The sequence below is a fragment of the Serinus canaria genome, chromosome 17 (genome assembly GCF_022539315.1).
Source record: "Serinus canaria isolate serCan28SL12 chromosome 17, serCan2020, whole genome shotgun sequence".
NCBI classification, from domain to species: Eukaryota; Metazoa; Chordata; class Aves; order Passeriformes; family Fringillidae; genus Serinus; species Serinus canaria.
In genome coordinates this window covers 2,497,713-2,519,043 of record NC_066330.1, presented here as the reverse complement: position 1 = coordinate 2,519,043, position 21,331 = coordinate 2,497,713, and the positions used below count along the sequence as shown (strand labels likewise).

General features: G+C 55.3%; 1 protein-coding gene across 12 annotated transcripts in view; it reads right to left on the bottom strand.

The window, feature by feature from the left end:
* Positions 1–1,634: 1,634 nt before the first annotated feature.
* Positions 1,635–21,331, bottom strand: part of GPSM1 (G protein signaling modulator 1) — a 63,690-nt gene continuing 43,993 nt past the window's right edge. For 6 of the 12 annotated variants that reach the window (XM_018917611.3, XM_009093356.4, XM_018917613.3 and 3 more), the window contains 3 exons: positions 5,952–6,111; positions 3,658–3,866; positions 1,635–3,564 (listed from right to left, as the gene is read on the bottom strand). In XM_018917611.3, coding sequence (XP_018773156.1) covers positions 3,376–3,564; positions 3,658–3,866; positions 5,952–6,111 — 558 coding nt within the window. In that variant the 3' untranslated portion in view covers positions 1,635–3,375. The other 6 variants (XM_018917616.3, XM_018917615.3, XM_018917619.3 and 3 more) reach the window with 6 other exon arrangements.

Below are 21,331 nucleotides of genomic sequence, written 5' to 3'. Positions count from 1 at the left end.
AAATCTGTGTTGGCTGCTCCTAGATTTTAGTGTTTGTCCTTGTGCCAGTGCCCTTTGTCACCAGGTGCTCTTTGGGGGCAGGACAGAGACAGGTCCCTGTGTGCTGGGCCTGCCTCTGCAGCTCTGAGCATGGTGGGTGGCAGTTCTTGCTGCTGCTCTGTGCTTTCAGGCCAACATAAGGGGAGGGAATTTGCACATAATACAAAAAGATTTGCTGCTAAGAGATTGCGATTTTTTTTCTCCCTTTTGAAGCTTTTTTTACTGAAAAAAATGTTGTGTCATGGGGGAATGGGTTTGCTCTGGAAAGGGGACACAGGTAAGCACACAGGCTTGCTCTAGCCAAAGGCAGGGAGTGAGGAGAAGCAGCCTTTCTCCTGAGTGCCTGTCTCCAGGACTTAGATCAGCTCTTTCCTGCAAGTGCCTCTGGTGCTTGTGTACAGCTGGGTAGGAGAGGGCAGGATCTCGTGTTTCTGCTGGATTTTTAGGGTTCTTCCAGAAGAGGACCTGCCCTGCACTGGGGACAGCCCTGCTCCCAGCAGCTCACACTGCACAGCTGCAGCAGCACTCACGGGCCGGCAGTCCCGCGGCTCTCCAGCGGATGTCAGCATCAGAGAGCTCTTCCCGACGCTGGAATGAGCCTGGCAGCGTGGGAGAGAGGAGGATTCAGCACAGCAGCCACCCTGCAGGCTGCTCTGGAGACTCAATGGTAGCCAGTGCCCTCTGCTCACAGGAGCTCAGAACGAGCCTGTGCTGCTCAGGATGGAGAGACAGGAGGTGAGACACCATCACTCTCTGCCAGGGATCACCTGCTCCTGGGGATCTGAGCCTCTGCACACACTGGGGCACGGTTCTGGCCCCAGGTCACACGCAGAGCTGCTGTGTCCAGGCACCCAGAGGTGTGAGAACACCTAATGAGAACAAGCTGGTGGCTCTTTATTAATCTTTGGTCAGGGCTGGCAGTGGCCAGCACAAAAGAGCCAGGCACGGGAAGCCCAGCTGTGATTTGGCTTTATCCTCACAGGGCTCAGGATCCAAACTGCTGCTCCCAGGCTGCCTTCCAGCCCAGTCCAACAGCCTGCTGATGCCTGCTGTGCTGGAATGAGCTGGTGCTGCTGCTTTGTGTCTACTCCAAGGGCCGGTGCCAGGGCTGTGCCCAGCACTCCCTGCCCTTGTCCCCTGGCTCTGGGGAACAACCCAGCTTTGGGCCAGGCGCCGGGGTGGCACCGAGACCGGGCAGGGTCTGAAAAGAACAGCTCAGCCACTCCTCAGCCTTTTCCAGTGGCCTTTTCTCAGCCATGCAGGGGGCTGCTCTGTCTGCCCTGTTGTCCTGGAAATTTCTGGGCAGGGAATTCTCAGGGCTTTGTGCCTTCCGTCCACAGCCACATCCATGCTGGCAGGCTGGCAGAACTGGGATGGTGGTGGCTGCCAGGAGCCCCATGTGCTCATAGAGTAAAGTGATAAGGAGGTGGGTGCACAACACTTTCCTTAGCACATGTGGTGGTGTCTGTTACCAGAGACACCCCCCCCCGTGCATCCCCATCCTTATTCCAAAGGGCCAGGATTAGCCCTGCTCTCAGCCAGGAAATAATGGAAATGAGTATTTGCACTGAAGCTTAGACACAAATATTTATTAAGCACAATCCCCCCCACCCCTTCCCCTTGAGCTGTATTCACTTCTAATATATTAATCCATTTGGCAGATTATTTTTTAGAAAAAAACCAAGTACCTGTGGGTTGGAAATTCCCCATTAAAATGACATTAGCAAATGCACATGTAAAAAATAAATAAGCTCATACATTCAAGTATATGGCAAATAATACCTCAGTAATACCTCTGAAAGCTTAATGGTCAGGTTCCAGTTCACCACCTGGCTGAGAGCTGCACAGGCCTGAGCCTGCAGCTGGTCAGGTCATTATCATCAATGTTTTTCTCTTTTACAAATGCCAGTTTGGCTGGTAGGTAGGGGGTGGGCAGCTCCTCCTTTCCCCTCTCCAGAGCTCTGCCCAGCCCCAGGAAGGAGGCCCAGCCTCAGCCAAGCAGCAGGTGAGTGCTCCCAGGTCGCAGGTAAACTGCAGCTACCACTCCACATGGTCACTGCAGGCAGGGTAAATGCCCCATGAGCAGCATCACTGGTCTAAAACTACCTCCCTGCTGGCTGGGAATGTTTCCATCAAATGCGTTTCAAATCCAAAGTGCTGATTTAGTCTCTGCAGGAGCGGCGCTGCTTCGGCACAGCTTGGCACTGGAGCTGCTGAAGTCCAGCATCGTCTCTGGTCAAGCAAAGGAAAAATACTGCACCTCCTCAAGTCAGGTCCCTGCTCCCCTCCTCCAGCTTTTCCAGCTGGTCCAAAAGGGACAAATGACAGTAAATGTGAGTTCCCAGCCAGCCCCCCAGGCTGGGGCTCTCCTGAGGCTCCAGGGGCTGGAGACAGGTGGACAGAACCAGAGAGCCTCACTGGGAGCAGCTCAGTGCTGGTTTGGGGAGAAACAAGAGGAGGGAAGGGCCATTGGCCCGAGCTGCTGTTGGACACAGAAGAAAGGAGGGATGAGCCATGGGCAGAAAGCTTTGCTGGCTCTTGAAGCAGGGCCCTGTCACACACAGGTTCTGTCTTGGATGCCCTCTCATTGGCTCAGTGGTACCAGGAGCTGTCCCTGGTTGCTGTGGGCTGAACACCTGGGCAGAGACTCCTTCCTTCTGCCCAGGAACAGCCCCTTCCATGGGGCTGCAGAGGGCTCCAGAAGTAACAAATCCCACTAAAGTTTAGGGTCAGGCTGTTCCCCTGCTCAGGAGGTCCTGCAGAGCTGCAGCTGGAAGCAGAGAATGTCCAGGGCTCTCCAGAGAGTCCTCAGCAAACCTAAAATACACTCAGGTGTATGGGAGCACGATGCAGCTGGGGTGGATAAGGTTTAAAGGACTTGGGCTTTCTTTCTCCTGTAGAAGGAACAAAGCTGAACAAGATGTTCCAGAGAAGGATCCAGAACCATTTATGTCAGGGAAGACAGGAGGACTTCAAAATGGAAAAGGTGTTCTTCCCTTTCCCTGTTTAAATAAAAGTGTTGTGGAAATAAAAGAAATCAGGGGTGGAGTTAGCTACCCTCTGTGGGCTCCTCCAAATTCCTGGGGTTTTAGGTGATCAGCAAGGGGCTGCTAAAGTCTTCCAGGTGCTGTGCCCAGAGTTACAGTGGCCGAGTGTCCTAAAAAAACCCCTTATTTAAAAACTGTCCCCCATCTGTTGGGCTCTCCCATAGGAACACGATGGAGGTGCAAGACTGGGAGCACAGGAGCACTCGGGCTTGAAACCACCTACTCTTGTTCTTCCTTTTTAAAAAACAAAACAAAGCTGAAACAACCCCCCCAGACCCAAGCCCTGTTCTTAGCTGGAACCAGGCCTCTGCTGCTCCTCCTCAGCCTCCTCCTGGGCTGAGGCCAAATCCACACGCTGCTCGTCCATGCGTTTGGCCTGGACACGCTGGATGAGGCTGAAAAAGTCTTCATCAGGCATGGTGGGGCCACGGGGGATGGAGTCTGGGGGGGCACAGCGCTGGTCATCGATCCTGGAGGACTGCAGGGGACAGAGGGGCCTCAGCGTTAGCACAGGGCGGGGAGGAAGGGGCTGGAGCAGAGGTGTCAGAGCTCCCCAGCCCTGTGCCCATACCTGACACTTCATGAGCATGTTGAAGAACTCGTCCCCGGGCTCCTGGGCGTCCCCCTCCACGCGCAGGTGGCCCAGGTTGTTCTGGGTTATCCGCAGGCCGGGCAGGTTGCCCACGTTGGCACGTTGGTCATCCAGGCGCCTGCTCTGGGAGCTGGCGATGAGGTCGAAGAACTCCTCTGTCTGCGGAGATGCCATCAGGGTGGACTGTGCTGGGGGAGAGGAGCACAGGGCAGGGTCACTGCTCTGCCTGCCCTCCCCAAACTCCTCTCCAACCCACACAAACACAGCAGGCAGCAGCAGGGGAATCAGGTGCCTTGATAAAGCAGAACCTCACAGACCCACCTTGCACTGCTGGGTTCCCTGCGGGGCTCCCTGCCTGTGCTTGGCCAGCTCCTGGAGGCCACCAAAGGTGCCACCTCAAGCCCAGGAGATGCAGTGCCCCCGGGCTGAACCACGGCCTGCCTGTGATCCCTGCTGTTTCCAGCACTGCTGCTTCCTCTCTGGCTTCCAACTGGACCACGAGGCACAGGCAGAGCTGGGCAGCACAGAGTTCCTGGTGGCCCCTGTGGTTGTGACAGGCACCCACACAGTCCCAACAGCTGGGAATAATTGCAAACAGGCTATCAGCAAAGCCCAGGCCTGGCTGAGCCTCTCACCTGGCAGGACCTTCCCAGGCCCCCCAGAAATCTGAGCTGTTTGCCCAAGGAGAGGCACTGCTGAGGTGAGTCCAGCTGTCACGGGCTGCAGGACCTGCCTCAGCACCAGCAAAATGCTCTTGGCCTCTGCTGCTTCTCATCCCACAGGCTGTGCTGGTACTGGGGGTCCCAGTCCAGAACTAGTACACGCATCTATCCACCACTGATCCTTTGGAAACACCTCTGGGCCGTGCTCCCTGGAAAGAGCCTGTTGGCTCCTGCAGCTGCTGGGTAGGGAGAGGCTCCCAAACAACAGACCAGCAAGGGAAAACTGAGAAATCCAGCCCAAGTGGTGTTACTTTCCCTGAGCACAAAGCTCTGGAGCAGAGCTCCAAGCCTCCTGACACAAGTCCTTAGAGCCCCAGCTCATGGAGCTGCAGAAACGCGAGAAAATCTCAGTGCTGACGCAGGGATGAGTTTCCTCCCCTTCGGCTCACAAAGAATCCTCAAAAATAACACGTCCAAAAGGCTCAGAGCCCAAAAGAGCCAAACAGAATGTGGGGCCGCTCGTGCATTCTTTATAAAGCTCCACATTTTCAACCCCATCTCCTAAATTACACAGCTGTTACAGCCAAATGCACTTGTGTGTCAGAAACGCATCTCTTGACAAAACAATGCCCGTTTCCACCTTATTTTTAGACAATAAATACCCTCTCACCTCAGAGCCAACCTGCCCTCCTACCACAGGCTGACCTCTGCTTCAGCCCCTGCCCTGGCACACGCTCCTTGTGCTGCAGCTCTGGGAGCAGTGTCAGGGGGCTCCTCTCCTATTTGCATTTCATAGTCATTTGGAAACTGACGATGAACAAATCCATCAGGTTAAATAACTGGTTTGAGCCCTCTGTGCTGGTGATTAAACATGTGAGGGTGATCCGTGCATTTTAGAGCCTCTCCCCAGCTCGGGTTAAACAAAGGCCCTGAACACTGAAAAAGCCACGAAACCCAAGTGCAAACACAGCCCTGCCTTTCCTGCCCTGTTTGTCAGGCACCTTCCTCAATTTATCCCTGTCCTTCCTAGGGCTGAGCTGTTTGCCTGAGCAGCTTCCCACTGTTTATCCATCCTCCTGGCTCCTCTGTCCTCACACAGCACCTATCACCACCGTATCCAAGAACTGTACAAAATCCAGAAGTTTTTACTCCATGGCAACGCTATTACAAAAACTGGCAATATTTTAACTTGCCTGAGAAAGCCTGACCTGGCCCCTGCACGTCCCAGGCCCCAGGCTGTCACAAAGCTCCCTCAGCAATGACCATCATCATGGCACAAATCCTTGTGCCAACCTCCTTGTTCAGAATCCAAGACCTAAAGACCCACACTGAAAAAATCCAAGCGCATTTCTGCATTTCTCTCGCCAATTTACTCCCCAAACCTTAGCTCACATTCTCCAGCCTTTCCCTCAGCAACCATTTACATAAGAATGTTTTTTCCTTCCTTAAATAATGACAGAGATTGCCAAGGAACTGCTAAAGTTCAGAGAGCTGAGGCTCGGGGAAAACATCACGGGATGCACGGCAAACCACAACAGCTGGGCACGCCGCGGGAGCAGCGTCACTCCCACAGGAGCAGGAGCAGGGATTTGGGAACGCTCGGGTGCTCACACAGCCGCTCTCCCAGGGCAGGGACCCGCGTGGCCGCTGCCTCCGCAGCCTCGGCGGGGCACTCCTCCAGCGGGCAGCGCTGATCATCCATCCGGTTGCTCTGGAACTTGCTCAACAGGTCAAAGAAGCATTCCTCGTCCGAAGGGGTCCGGTTGATTTTCTGGGAAGAGAGAGGAGAGTCAGAGTCAGGACACCCTGAATGAGCCCCTGAGTCTCGGGAATGGCCGTGCCCTCTCCTGCTCTGTGCAGGGCTGGCTCCTGGCTGTGCCCTGGGTGTGCCAAGCCCCACAGTCTGGAGCCTGCTGGGGTCTCTGCTCCTTGGTCCCTCTGATCCCAGAGGCTCCAGGCACTGCCACAGCCCAGACCCGTGCAGGGATGAGTTGCTGTCACTGCAGAGCAGCCAGAGGAACCTGGAGGCTGAATGGGAAAGAGGGAAAAGGAGACGGAATTTACCCTGGCACTGCTCCAAGGGGAGCTTCTGGGCCGGACAGGGCTGGGCTCAGAGCAGGATGAGGGGAGCTGTGCAGCCACCCTGGCTGAAGTGCTGCTCTGTGCCCAGCCAGGGCTCAGCCCAAGCTCAGGGTTTGCTTTTTCCACCAGCTAAATCCAACCTTTCCAGGCCACTGCCCCTCACACCCCAACACTTCCTCTCCGTGCCTGTCTCCTCAGCACAGCACTTGTAGCAGCTACCCAGCTGAAAATGCCACAAAATTACAGATTTTCAAGACAACAGCTCTTGCACAAGAGCCCCAAATGAGCACCTTGCACTAGACAGAGATATATTTAAGTTGTGCTGCAGGAGGCTCACGTTGGAGGCAGCCTCTCCAAGCCACTTCCAGCAGGGAGATGGGCTGTGTGTCCTGATCTGGAGCAGACAGAGCAGCAGGAAGCACAGATCCTTCCAAGAGTCACTTGGAATGGGAAATAACATTAGCCAGTGATAAGATGGGCATCTGCCAGCCTTGGGGATATTCCCTACACACCGAGCTGGTCCCACCAGTTGCTGGGAAAAAAGCCACAACAGAAAGCAACCAAAACCTCTCAGAACTGGGTCTATGTGAGCTATTTTCTAGCCAGGGGCCAATCAGAGAATGGGCACTGGGTCCCTCCTGAAGGGCTGCACATTCCACCAGAGAGATGGAGAGGGCACAGACAGGCTTTACAGCAGAGCAAGGGATTCCCTGGGCTAAAGCCAAGTCCCTCTCCCAGCTCTGCTGGTGGCAACTCTGGGCAGCCTGGGAGCCCTCCCAATCCCACCACAAATGGTGCCACTCCCACCAGAGCTCTTCCCCCTGGCAGGGGCAGGCAAAGCCCTTCAGGGGAGCTCTGCAGTGGGGAGAGAGTTGTGCTGACAGGGTTAAAGCCACAAGTTGGATTGGGTAGATGAAGGAAAACAATTTTCCTGTATGCTAAGCGAAGCAGATGAGATGCACTCAGCTTCTATTTAGGGCAGCGTCAAAATTAGCAGCAGGCCAGAGAGGAACATTGGCAATGTGGGAGCTGATCAGGGAGGGGAAAAACCCCTCTCACCTCCTGCCTGCCACGTGCTGATCCACTAATGCAGCCACAGCCCCAGTGGACCCTCTGAACCACCAACAGCTGCACCTCAGAAATCAAAGCTGGCTCGGGCTTGAACTGAGGGTGAACTTCATCTCTCACAGCTCTGCTATGCTGGGTTGTGTGACCCAAATTTCAGGGTAGAGGAGGAAACCGGTTCATTTACACCGAGCCTCCCTCCCGCTGTTCCACGACTGCATGGAGTAAAGCAGAGCAGTCCTGATCCAGGGGGAAGCTCCAGCTTGCAGGAGCAGCCTGGCAGTGCATGCCAGAGCCCCCAGCTCAGAGCTCCCCTCATCAGATCCCCCCACAGCACATCCTGCAGAGACCCTGCAGTTTGGGGTGTCAGCATCCTGCTCCCAATGCACCTGCAGAGAAAAGGATGCTCTGAATCAGTAGGAAGAGCAGCCAGAGCATGGAGGTGTGGGGCAGGGCTGGCTGTGTGCCTGGTACCTCCCAGTGGCACCCGAGGGGCAGGAGGTCAGTGCCCACGGGCCACGTTAGTGCTGACAGGGCTGTGCCAGCCCATGGGCAGCCCCAGGGCAGCACCTGCGGGCACCAGGCTCCCTCCAGCCAAACCCTGCCCCAGGCCTGAACCTCTCTAATTAAAATGCCCAAATATGACAAGGCAGGGAGCTCTCAGCTCCTTCCCTGCCAGGCTGCTCCCAGCCCTGAGGCAGGAGCTGCGAGGGCAGATGGAGGTGTGATCACACCCTGGGGCTCGCCATCTGCTCCGAGCTGTGCTCGCCCGGGGCTTGGCACAGCCAGGGGCAGGAGGCTTCCCGAGAGCCAGGGCATCCCCTCGTGGGGCTGAGCAGTGCCCTGCCACAGCACAGACACACAGCCACATCCCCAAATGGCTCCTGGGCACCAGCCTGTGTCCAGCCCCGAGACCACTTCTCACCTCATGGCCAGTGTCCCTGTCTGGCCTCATCCCCCATCCTCTGTCTCCAGCACTGCAACTGCCCAAATTCTGCCAACTGTCACCTTCCCGTGGCAGCCAGACGCTGTCACAAGGAGTAAAACCAACGGGGCAGAGGGACCCGGGGGCTGCTGGCACTGCAGAGATCACCCCAGGGCAGATTTGGCTGCAAACACACTTGTCCTTGGCATGGGCACAGAGACACTCCCACCTCTGCCCACACAGGGACAAGGACAAGTGTGGAACCTCTGCTCCTGCTCCCTGACCTCGGGCAGGACAGGGATGGCACCATCCCAAGCAGGTGGAGGTCCCACTCATGGGGGTCAGAGCTTGTTCACATTTTCTGAGAGTGGAGGGGAGCAGGACTCCCTCTCCTCACACAGACCACTGGAAAGCATCCAGACTTTTGCACACATTCCCTTGCTGGAGGAACAGGCTGTTTAACCTGCCTGGGTGGATTCAGGATGTGTAAAACCACAGCCGAGGTGTTGGAAAGGCAGCAAAAAGCAGCTGCAGAGTGTGACAGGCGCCTGCTCTGCCACTGTCCCCTCTCCCTGAAGACTGGGACCACCAGCTCCCTCAGGAGCCCCAAGCCAAGGTCATTACACCCCATGGGGAAGCACAAATCCACCCATTTTCTCACACCAAATAAAATCTGCCACAGTTTTGGGATGAGAGGGTCCTGAGCTGCCCAGCTCTCCCACAGAGGTGCAGGACATGGAGCAGCATCTCCTGTGGAAATCCCTCAGTCTGACCCCTCCAGATGTGCAGGTGAGGCCAAGGCTGGAGTGAACCCAGGCGACGCAAAACGAAGAACTGACTCCTGAGCCTTACCCGCCTTGGCCATTTTCACTGGAATTCAGGAAAGCCATTAAACAAAGGCAGAAAACCTCACTGCAAGAACTAAACCACCTCCCAGCTCCCAACACCTGAGGGCACAGCCCACAAATGCCCTGCAGGGCTTCCCCCTTGGACCCGCTGCCCACCCGGGGCTCTGCAGAGAACACGTTCCCACTGCCGAGCCCCATCCTGGGACCAGCATCCTGTTCCAATCTCTCTGTGGCATCTGAGCAACCCAGACCCCCAGCCAGCCCCAGCTGTGCCCCCACTACACCAACACCTGCTGCCAGAGATCCCTCAACCCTGGTGGCGGCTTCTCCCCCAGCTTCCTGCTGCCCCCACAGCAGCTCAGGAGGCAGCTCTTCCCACAGCGCTGCTCAGCCCCACCAAAGCCTGACAGATCCGCTCTGGGACAGCGACCCAGAGGTCCCCAAGGACCACAAAAGTATTTCTGTGCTGGTCAAGTCATGGTACATCCCAAAGTGATTCCATGGTCACCCAAACATGGGGGGAACATCCCCTGCAAAGGGAACTTCGCCCACCAAACCAAACTACAGGTACCCAAGAGCCACCCAAAGGGCCAAACCTTGTCCCTCTGTCAGACCAGCTTCTCTCACAGCTGGTGTCCCCACGGCACTGACCTGCTTTTGGTTCCCCTCCTCTCCCCTCCAGGCTCAGCTTCTTGCAGCCCTGACCCAAAGCAGGATGGAGCTGTCAGGTTCAAGGGTTGCTCACTCCGGCTTTGTCCAGCCCTCCCAGGGGACAGCTGGTTGGGACCTGCGGGCAGGACCCAGAGGTGGATAGACCCTGGTGGGTCTGGTACAGCAGATCCAGCTCAGGAGCTGCTGCCTGAAGGTGCCTGGTGAATGCCCAGGGCAGGGATGAGCGAGGAGGGCGGCGGGTTCAGCATTTGTCACTGTCACATCCCCAGAGCGCGCTGCCTCGGCATTCAAACGCGTCCACCACAATTCCACCTTATTTCAGGAAGGACACAACCTGGACATGAAGTGACCTAACAATGTCCCACAGTAACAGAGCCAGCAAGCAGTCCCCAGGACCAAGTTCTCCCCTGTGGACAGTCCTTGGAGATCCGTGCCCTTGCCCAAGCAGGCGCTTACCTGCCCTGGCAGTTATCCATTCCCACACCTCTGTGCCCACGTGCCCTGCCCTATCTGCCTCTCCCCTGAGAGCCACACATGTCACCGCTCCTTACCTCTGCTCTTTTCAAGGCAGCCGACCTCAAAATCTCCAGGCAGGAGCAGGGCTGGTGCTGCTGGTGACCACCAGTGCCAGGAGCACCTCATCCAGGGCTGTCTGTCAGTCCCCTGCACTCCCCAGCTTTTCTTTATCCTGCACCACCCCACACCTCACCCTGGAGAATTCACCGTGGGGGCTGCACCTCTGGCACAGCCACAACCTCAAACCCCAAAACCATCAGGCACTGAACTTCCCAGCTCACCTGGAGAAAGGCTCTGAGGGGGAGGTTTGCAGAGAGGCAAGCGGGGGCTGGAGGAGAGGAGTTGAAGGAAATCCCTGGCTGAAATCCACAGCCTGTTTTACCAGGAGCTGAAATGCCTGGAGAAGCGTCCCTGTGCTCCGGAGCGGGGCTGTCCCTGTCCCCAGCCACCAGCTCCTGGGCTGGAGTCCCCACTCCTCTCAGCTTCAGAGGCAGCAGAGCTGTAAAACGCGCCCGGTCTTTGCTCAGGACAGCGCTTCCCTTTCCGTGCCAATCCCCCCGCGGGTGACAGACTGACAGACAGACACCCCGTTTTCCCCCCCCGAGCACGGCCGGGCTCAGGGACCCACCGCCCCCCCTGTGCTGTGACACACAGCGCACCGAGCAGCCTCAGCCGCAGCAATATTAACAATAAAAAGTTCACACCGGAGCTACCTGGAAACTTTAAACCCCCGAGCGCACACCCGGCACATCCCGGCCTGAGCGAATCCTCCGTGTCTCCGTATCCACCTCCTCCTCCCGAGGCTCTCATTCCAGAGGAAGGAGAACACACGGACGGACAGACAAACCCCAGTTTCCCTCACTGACCTCAGCAGGCGGCTCCGGCTCTCACATGTCCGCGGGCAGCAGCGCTGGATGCTCCGGCCGCCCGAGGCTCCGCCGAGCGCGGAATGAAGAATGTGCCGAGCGATGTGAATGAAGAACGTCGCCGGCTCCAGCGACCCGCTGGGTGCGAGCCGAGGTTTAAAGCGACAGCCCCGCTGCCACCTCCCCCCGGAGCCGCTCCGTGCCCTGGCACGATGGGGGGGCTCCAGAGATCTCTCCTGTCTCCCTCACCTCGCTGCCACGATCCTCCCGTTATTAGATGATGCTCTTAAACACACAGTGCAGCTACGTGAATATTTAGCTTCCCTTCCACCTCCTCACCTCCCACCCGCCACACTCACTTCACCTTAAAAATAGATTGGGATCGATTCTCCCAAACTACATCTGCAAACACGCTCGGCTCCGCAGGCACAGGCAGCACACGCTCTGTGCACACACAGACACACTCTGATCGCTTGGATTTAAAGCACCAAAATACTGAAGGACCATTTTTAGCTCCTGATAGTCCTCCTGCTCCTCATATTATTAGATATGTGTGGTTTTTTTGTCTTATTGCAAGAGCCTAGGCTGCTCAGCCATAAGCATCTCTTGATTTAAATGTAACACTGCTCGACAGAGGGAAATTTCTAATTGCAACAGGGTTTTAAACAGGGAAAGATGGAAATGCCACGCTGCAGCCAAAGAGCTGCTCTTACCTCACGTTTGTGAAATGGGAATTTACTGACAGTGAAATGGGGCACTGGGAAGAAAAGCACTTTTCCAAAGGGGCAAAATGGGGACAGAGCCCCACTGGCACTCTCGGCTCTCTGTCCACACTTGTCCTTCACTCTCATTTTTCACTGCAAAAGTAGGAAATCACTTTAACCTGAACAGCTTTGGGGAACTGCCCATGCTGTTCCACACCAGTAAATTCATTTCCAGGAGCCACCCAGTATTTTCCAGAGAAAGATGGAAACTGTGTGGGACCTGAGATCAGGACTCCCAGCTCAGTACCTGGCCCTGACTGAAGAGGAAGAGAAGGGTTGAGGGAGGGCAGGGCACAGCCACAGCTCCTGTGAGCTCAGAGCTGGTGCTGCAGCCCCATTCCCACTGGGGCTGAGATCAGGGATCCATGCACAGAGAGGGCAACAGGGGAATGAACCAGGACGGGGACTGTGCCCCTGATCTGAAGAGCTGAGCTCCCTTTGGGGAGCTCTGAAAGGGGGAACCTGCAGCTGGAACAGGGGAAAAGGCAGAAAAGGGTATAACAGAGGGGGAGAGGTGCTTGCAACAACATGAGGAAATGACATTTTCCCTCTGAGTTTAGGATGCAGCAAAGAATAATGAGCGAGACATCTGTGATCTGCAGAGACACCACCTACCACGTCAGGCTGGAGCTCAGGGAGCTGAGCGTGCCCTGGGCACACGTGTGCCCTGCACTGTGCTGTGCCCAGCCCCTGGCACAGCCCATCCACACCCTGCCCAGGCCCAGGATGTGCACACGCTTCCCTTGGAGCATGAAATTATCACCCTCACTTGGACACTTTTCAAAGATTTTTTTCCCTTTAAACAACTCGCCCACTCATCCCTATAAACGCCGGTGCTAAAAGCTGGTTCTGTTGTTAAGATTTCAAATAACTCTGGTTTTATTGTTCCAAACAAAATCAAAATAACTCACCCACGCTCCCTCCTTCCGAAATGCAGTCAGTGCTGACCTGTTGGGACCATGCCCTGCTGCCACACAAGCTCAAGCACAGGGCTGTGCCTCACTGCAGGTGACAATATCATTGCTGATTGCATTTGGAGGGAGCCCAGGGGTGTCTGCCTCAGGTGTTACTGACACCTCTGCTGCTTGCAGGGCTGATCTGGCTGTCTGGAAGTCACAGCCACCGTGACCAGATTGAGCCACTTTGTGCTACAGCCACATTAACCCTTTTTCCTCAGCTACACAACTGTCCTGAGATCACAGGTCAGTCCAGCCCTCACTGCTGAGACCAGGGGGAATTACTCCTGGCTTCTCTTCTGTCGATTCACACAATCCTCTGCAGTTAATGTAGCAACTTTTCCTCGTGGATTTTGACAGCATTTACCACGCCAGGCTGGGTTTCCCTGGCACTATTTAACAGAAACACAACAGCCTGGATTCAGTATCTAGAGCTTGTTTTACCAACCAAGGACACAAGGTCCTTGTGCATTCTCACTCCAGGTCAGTCTCTGGAGAAGATGAGTGGCTACAGAGGTCAGAATGGCCCATCAAAAACCTTGGGAATCCCTTAAACACCAAAACTGGGAGTGAACCTGAGCTGCTGCTTGGAACAGCTCAGGCTGGAGGTGGATGACAACAAGCAGTGAGTTTTTGGGGTGTAGCTCTCACCCAGGGCTGTGGTACCTGGCTGTGCACACCAGCACACACCCAAAGCAGTAAAACACAGAGTTTTGGCTACAACTCACTGCAGTGACTGACCCTGCACTTGGAGAGGGGGGAACCAGGACCATGCTCAGCCGTGGAGTCTCAGCTGAGCAGCACTAATTTACTAAGCTGAAATAACTCAGTTGCTTGAAAGGGTATAACCCATATTCCTGGTTAATTAGCACAAGGTTAATATCTAGAGCACTTTCTCTATCCACCTCCCCACTCCAAGCCCCACGGAGCAGGGCAGGTGAGCTCCTCTTCAGTGATGGAGACAATCCAATGCTCCAGCTGCAGAGGTGCCCTGCTCTCCCCATCCCTTGCACTCCCTGCACCTCACACTGGGACCTCCTGACAGTTTGCTTTGAAAATGCATTGCAAAAAAAGCCTGCACGTCTCTGGATTGCCAAAACTGTGCAGCTTCCTTGAATCAGACTTATTTAGACACCTACTTGCTCTGAGCACACCGAGGTTTTAAGAAGGAGCTGAGCAGATGCAGCACCTTTCCCAGGGGTTGTGGGGATGGGGGAAGTGGAGCTGTGCACACCCATCCACATCAGCACCCATAACACATCCAGCCTGCACATAAACACCCCCTGCTCAGCACACACCCAGATCTTAATTATTATTTACTCCCAGCCCAGAAATGCCTGAAGGCCGCGTTCCAGATCAAGGCTTTGTTGTGCAAGGCACCCCACAAAACATGAAATCCTGGCCCTGCTGGGGCTGCTACCTCTGGGCTTGCCACTGCAGCCACGGTCTGTCTGACCTGCTCAGGAGAGTTGAAACAGGCAAGACAAAAATCACATGCAAAGGCAGGAGCAGCTCCTATCAGGCAGAAGCATCTCCTGCTCTGGTACCTGCTGCTGCAAAGGGCAGGATGGAACTACACCCTCTTTGGGGTTTGCTCCACGTGACAGTGCCCAGAGAACAATGGGATTCAAGTGGCTTTAGACACAGGCAAAAAATCCTCCTGGGACTTTCCTGCAGGTCCCAGGGAGTGGCACCTCCTGCACCCAGGCACATGAAGTGCCTGGCTCTGCTGGCTCCCAGACAGGGCTGCATTGGCTGCCCTGCAATGAGCACTGCAGGAAGCTGGAACTTCCCCTGTGGCACAAACAGCAGGAGCCAGGCTGGAAAAGTTGGATCCATGGGATGGTTTGGGGCTCTGCTCTAACTGCACATCTCCCCAGGGGAGCCTCTCCAGCCAGCCCTGCACTCTGAGCCCTCACTGGCCTCAGTTCTGCCAGGGCTCCTGGGGCCACATGGGGAAGGGGAAGGAGCCAGGGGCTCTGAAAAACCATTATTTGGGCTTTTTTAGATTAATTGGTGTTAACTGCCTAGGGAGGCTTAAAAATAGCACAGCTAATGGGAACATGTGGATGCTGAAGGTGAGGTGTGAGCAGAGGCCACCTTAACCTGACACAGGCTGTGCCCAGCCTGCAGCCAGTGCCCAAACCAGGGACACCTTCTGAGCCCTTCCCAGCACAGGGACCTGCTGGATCTATCCATGCCAGACCCCCCCAGCCACAGCTGGGAGCTCAGGGATGGTTGTGCAAGAAAACCAAACACAGCCCCAAGTCACCAGAGGCTCCCTTGTCATCTGGTGTCACCCCAGCTCCAGGGATTTAAGCCCAATTAGGCTGATTTCCATCCAAAGAGAACCTGGGCTATGATATTTTTTAAGCTCTTCTGCCATGTGAAGCTTAATAAATGCCAGAGGCCAGAACTGTGAAGGTACAAGGTGCCTCAGGCACAGCAGAGACCCAAGAAAGGAATGAAAGGTTCCAGATTTTGAGAGAAATCAAACATTTGGAGCCTTATCGCTCTGGGTTTGGCTTCAATTCATCCTTTTTTCCCTGTGCTGTTCCCTTTAAAGTGACAGTTTCTAGGAAATGGTGAGTGTAACATCTCTTTTACTGTCTCATCCCACTTGATGGCTGACAGTTTGCCGGGAGAAAAGGTTGTGCAAGGAGTAAAGCAGACCTCAATTAGGGTTTCAAAGTGCCAATAACTGCAAACTCAGTTACAGTGAGTCAAGAATGGGTTTGGGGAGCTTGGTTTGTCACCTCCAGCCTGGCTCATCGACCTCCAGACCTCCAGCACGAGTCTGCTGGGTGGCCTTGGACAACCAGCTCAGCTTTCACCTCCTTCCTAGAGCAGACTCCTCTGGTAAGAGCCTTTTCCTCCCAGTTTCCTAGCCCCAGAGGTGGCCTCCACATGGAGCCAGTTAAGGATGGAATATGAAGTCCCTGATCCTCAACCAGAGAAGCACCCAGACCCTGGGTGTCCTTGGTGCCACCCCTGCAGCTGCCAGGGCTTGGACACCCTCCTGCTCATGGCACAGCCCTGGGCTCTGTGCCCTGTGTGTGGCTGGGGCACAGGCAGAGGCTTGTGCAAATCCTGGCTCCCATCTCCCTCCACAAGGCTCAGCTCTGATCCACAGCCTGGGAGGAGGGAAAACACAGCAAGAGGGTGTGCAAGCAACAGAAATATCCCAAAGACAGGGAGAGCAGGGACATTGATCCCTGCAGCCCAAACAGACACTGCCCTGCCAACACCAGCCCTGTCCCAGGGAGCACGTGGAAGTTTCCTTCTCAGGAAGGGCCATTCCCAAATTCAATCCCTGGGATCTGCCCTTCAGGAAGGGCCATTCCCAAATTCAATCCCTGGGATCTGCCCTTCAGGAAGGGCCATTCCCAAATTCAATCCCTGGGATCTGCCCTTCAGGAAGGGCCATTCCCAAATTCAATCCCTGGGATCTGCCCTTCAGGAAGGGCCATTCCCAAGTTCAATCCCCAGGCACGACACTCGCCTGCAGCAGAGCCAGCTCTGCCCTGCCTCCCTCTCACTCACACAGGCTCATTGGATAATTACAGAGAAAACTAAGGCAAATCCCAATTTTAATGCCATTATAAAACAGAGAGGGGGAATTCATTACCTGGCAGCTGTTCATATTCAAGGAAGAAACTGATAATTTGCCTCTGAGGCAACGAATGCAGCAGAGGCAGCACAAGCCAGAAAATGCTGCTGCCTCCCCCCACCTTCTCTCCTGCAGCCACTTTTTGCAGAGCTTTTCTATCCCCACGTTTATTTCCCTGCCTCCCATGACCAAAGTCCCACAGAAGAATTACTGTCAGGGCTCTGCAGAACTCCTGAGAGCCTTGGCTCTGGCTCTGCTGCACCTCCAGCTTTGGGGGAGCAGTTCTTACACCTCTCCTGGCTTGTGCAGCATCTGTGCAAGGAGCCCAGCTGAGGCAGAGCAGGAGATGAGAGAACCCTACAGCTTAACAAAGAGACTCAGAGAGAAAGACAGGTCAGACAATCTAAGATGACTCTGGGGAGACGCCCCTGACTGCTTCTCCCAAGAGCCCCAATCCCTGGCAGAGCCTCCCCATACCTGTCAGGCTGGAGCTCTCCAGGTTTTCCTGCCTCCAGCCAGGAACCAGCACAGCCTCCCTGCCCCGAGCACTTTGGAAGGTCCCAGCAGCTGAGCAGGGAGATAAAGCACCCTGAGAACAAGGCTCTGTGTTTACCTGCTCCCTTCCAAGAGGACTGACACCACCACAGCAGCCTCCAGGTGTCATAGGAACAGTCTTAAATTTAGCAGCAGCTGCCTTTCCTCTCTCCCTGGCTCTGGCTTCTGCCTTCCTCTCAGAGCACGTTTACAGCAGAAAGTCTGACCAGCACTAATGGCATAATTACAGCCCTGCAGCTGAGCAACCTGGAGGCTGTGGGGTGAGGGAGGGTGTGATCTGCACTGCCCCTGTGCTGTGGCATTCACACACAGGGAGATGAAGCAGGGACCGAGCTGATGTTAAAACAGGGAGGATGCACAGGCACCACAGAGCAGCGAAGGCTGCCTGGTGCAAACCCCACATCCCAGCTCCAGAGGGAACTGGGCAAGTGCCAATCTCCCCTCAAACAACACAAGACAACCAGGGAAAGGAGGCTGTGGGGCCAGCAGCTCCCAAGGCTGACACATCCCTGCACCCCAGCACCCATCCAGCCCATTCTGCAGCTCCCAGTGAAGTCACAGGGGAGGGATGGGGACACCTGCCAGCCAAGAGCTGCCTGGACAAGCCCTGATTCAGCAGGGACAGGCAGAACCCTCCAGATCTGCTCCCTGACACTGCCCCCAGGGCTGACCCTCAACCACGAGCATCCAGCAACCAACAGCCCCCCAATAAATCCTGAGACAGAAAACCACCAAAACAACTCTGGCAGCCTGCCTCTGGGGTGGGGATGTATGACCTACAAAAAAATTCCTTTCTTTTATGGCTGCTTCTCCCTGTCATCATAAAAAAGGCCTTATAAAAACATTTGTCCCAGGGAATGTTTGGCGATGCAGAGTGCTTGAAAATCGTTCAGTGTCTAAATCCATCAGCAAGCCATCCCTGCAGGCCATCACTGCAGGCACACACAGCTCCTCTTCCCCTTGCCTATAAATGGGCCTGGCTGAGGACAGGCTGGGGGACAGCTCTGCAGAGTGAGGAGTCACTCCCTGGGAAGGGGAGAGTCCAGAGGACCAGGACATTTCAGAGCACAGATCCAGAGAGGGGTGGGTTGGATCCTTACCTTGCTCCATGGGTTTTGCTCCAGCTGTTGGACCTTGACACAATAAATTGGTTTAGCCCTTGAGCTCTGAGTGATGCTCAGGCCCACTGACCTCAAACACAGGCCCAGAACTGGGGCAGGTCCCCAGGAAGTCTTTTCCAGAATACTCAGCCCCTTTCCTCCATGGGCCCTCTCCTTCTGCACAGGGGAGGGTGAAGGACACAATCTCTGATATTTCTGAAGTGTTAGAAAAATCCCATCCTTCCAGGAACCTTCTAATCACCCCCTAAAACACATCTGCTACCAAGTCAAACCCAAGCTGGAGCATTCTGACCTTCAGCACAGTGGAGAGAGGGGTTAAACTTATGAGCAAGCCTTTGATGTCTGCAAGTTCATGTAGCACAAACCCCCTGCTTTGATGTTCCTTTTAAAAGAGAGGAAACTGAGAAAGGTGTGCACTGCACGAGTCCCAGGGAGGGATTTGGAGGGACCTGGATCTGGCTGCCCACAGCTGCAGGCACAGGGACAGAGCTCTAATGCAGCCCCTTTTGCTCAGGGCTCTGCTGCACCAGAGCAAAAACGTGACCAAAAGCACCTCACCCTCATCAGCTTCCCCCAGACCAAATCCTCCTCAGGGCACTCACAGCCCTGAGCACCCCCAGGGGAGCTGCACACCTGGGCTCCCAGGTGAACAGGACCTTGCTCATCCCCACACCCTGCCAGGGCTGGTCCTTCTCCTCCAAGCCACTACCAGCCATGGCTGGGAAATCTCCCACTTCAGGGGGCCCTGGGAAGGGTAAGGAAGCCCCTGTGTGCCCCAGCAGGGTCAGGACCCTCCTGCAAGAGCAGCACATTGAGCAGCAGCCTCTTGCAGAGCAGTGGCAGGCAGGTGTGAGGCACAGGGGCCCTGCCACGCTCTCCTACCTTCCGCAGCAGCTGGGCCATGGCTGCTCCCATCCATGCCAGCATCCCCACGGCTTCTCCTGCAGGCTGAGCCCTCCTCTCAGGGCCCACGGAGCAGCCAGGAGGGACAGGCTCCTCTCCATCCCCTGCTCACTCACTCCCCTCCGCCTCCTCCCAAGGGGAGTTTCCCAGCAGCTCGGTAATTAGCAGCATCATCACCAGTGCTAATGACAACCACCAGGGCTCCTGCCATGCCAAGCTCCAACAACTTCACAGCCATCATCACGCCCCTGGAACCTCCCCGGGGGAGGCAGGGGAGCAGCATTCCCCCAGCACAGCAGGGGAAGAGGGAGGTAAACAACAGGCAGGGGATGGGTGGGGGGTGAGTGCAGGAGCTCTGAGTCAGACACATCACCCCCAGCACCTCCCAGGCTGGATGTGCCCTTGGGATGGAGCTCAGGGCAGGGCTGGATGTGCCCTTGGGATGGAGCTCAGGGCAGGGCTGGATCTGCCCTTGGGCTGAGCTCAGGGCAGGGCTGGATGTGCCCTTGGGATGGAGCTCAGGGCAGGGCTGGATGTGCCCCTGGGATGGAGTTCAGGGCTGGATGTGCCTTTGGGATGGAGCTCAGAGCAGGGCTGGCAGCAGGGCTGACCCAGAGGTCACACTGCTGGACCTGGGATATTTTTTTCCCTGCTCACACTCTGGGTTTTCCTCTGCCATGGACAGCAGGGATTGTGGCACCTCAGACCAACCTTCAGAGATCACCTCTAACTAAGGACTCACAGTTTACCAATGGATTAAAGAAAGTTTTTGCATTTTTCCGTGCAAAATGAGGAATCTGGTGGAGTTGCTGTCTGAACAGCCTGACCAGGAAAAGCTTCTCTCCCCCTGGGGTGGGCTTTGCTCCCTTTGTCTGCAAAGGCTCCCATGGATGGAACTGCAGCTTTCCAACTCCCCCATGACAGCAGAACACAGAGGGGTTGCTTTGCTCATGGCAGAACCCACAGGACAACCCTGACTTTGAACATCCTGAGGTCTGGCCCGTGCTGCAGAGTCAGCCTGGCAAAGCTGGGAGCTCCAACACAGCAAAAGTGCCCGAAGTGACCCCAGAGCCACCCCAGAGCCCAGTGACCTCTCCCCAAACCCCACAGGTGCTGCCAAGGGGTCACCAGGGGCTGGCAAAGCCATTTTCCATGGACCCACAGCTCCACTCCTCAGGAATGCCTTCCCCAGCTCCTGATGGAGCGTGGCTCTTGTTTGGTCTCTGGCTGAATGTCTGAGTTAAAAATACAAGGCTATTTCTGGCAGAAGTGTTTTTTTTTCTCTCTTTGTATTGCCTTGTGTGCCCCCATGCTGCTGGCTCCTCTCTGGCTCAGATGAGCTTTGTTTTCCTTCTCACTGATCATGTTTGCACCTGTGAGCTGCAGGAAATGTTTTTCCCAGCAGACCATTTCCATGAGCACTGTGGGGAACGAAGAATGAGCTCAGAGAAGTCTAAAAAATTTTTTAAAAACCCAGTTGGTGTAAAAATTCGGCCTCCAGTGGCCAGAGAACTGGAAATCAGGAATGTCTGTGGTAAAAAAAGGATGTGTCCACACACTCATGCACACAGGTACAGCAGGATGTATTCTCCCCATGATCCACAGCTGAGGAACAAAGGACTCAGAGCCAGAATTCCCTTCAAGCATCCCCACTCCACAGCCAGGCTTCATCCCAAGCTCTGCAGCTCTGACTCTTTCTTAGGCAACATGAAAATATTTAATTTCTCTTTTTTCTTAAATGCCAAGTTAAAAAAAAAAAATAGGCCTATCTTTTCTGGCTTGGATTTCTTCCATCTGGAATCAGTGCATGATCACAGAGCTGTGATAGTGTGTTAGAGACCCAGTGCAAAGCAAAAACCTCAATCCTTCCAGCACCCATGAGATCACTGATCATTCATGCTTCATCTCTCCTGGCAACAAGCTGAGGGTTTGGGGCTTTCTCACCTGAGTTCAAACAGCTCCAAGCCCCCTCCCAGCATGCAGGAAGGTGCCACCACTGTGGGTGTGAGCCCTGCTTCCAGGGCTGGGCACAAAGCCAGCACAGCTGCAGGAAAGCTCCCCAGTATTTGTGTTTGCCATGTGTCACCACAAACATCAACAGCAGAGGA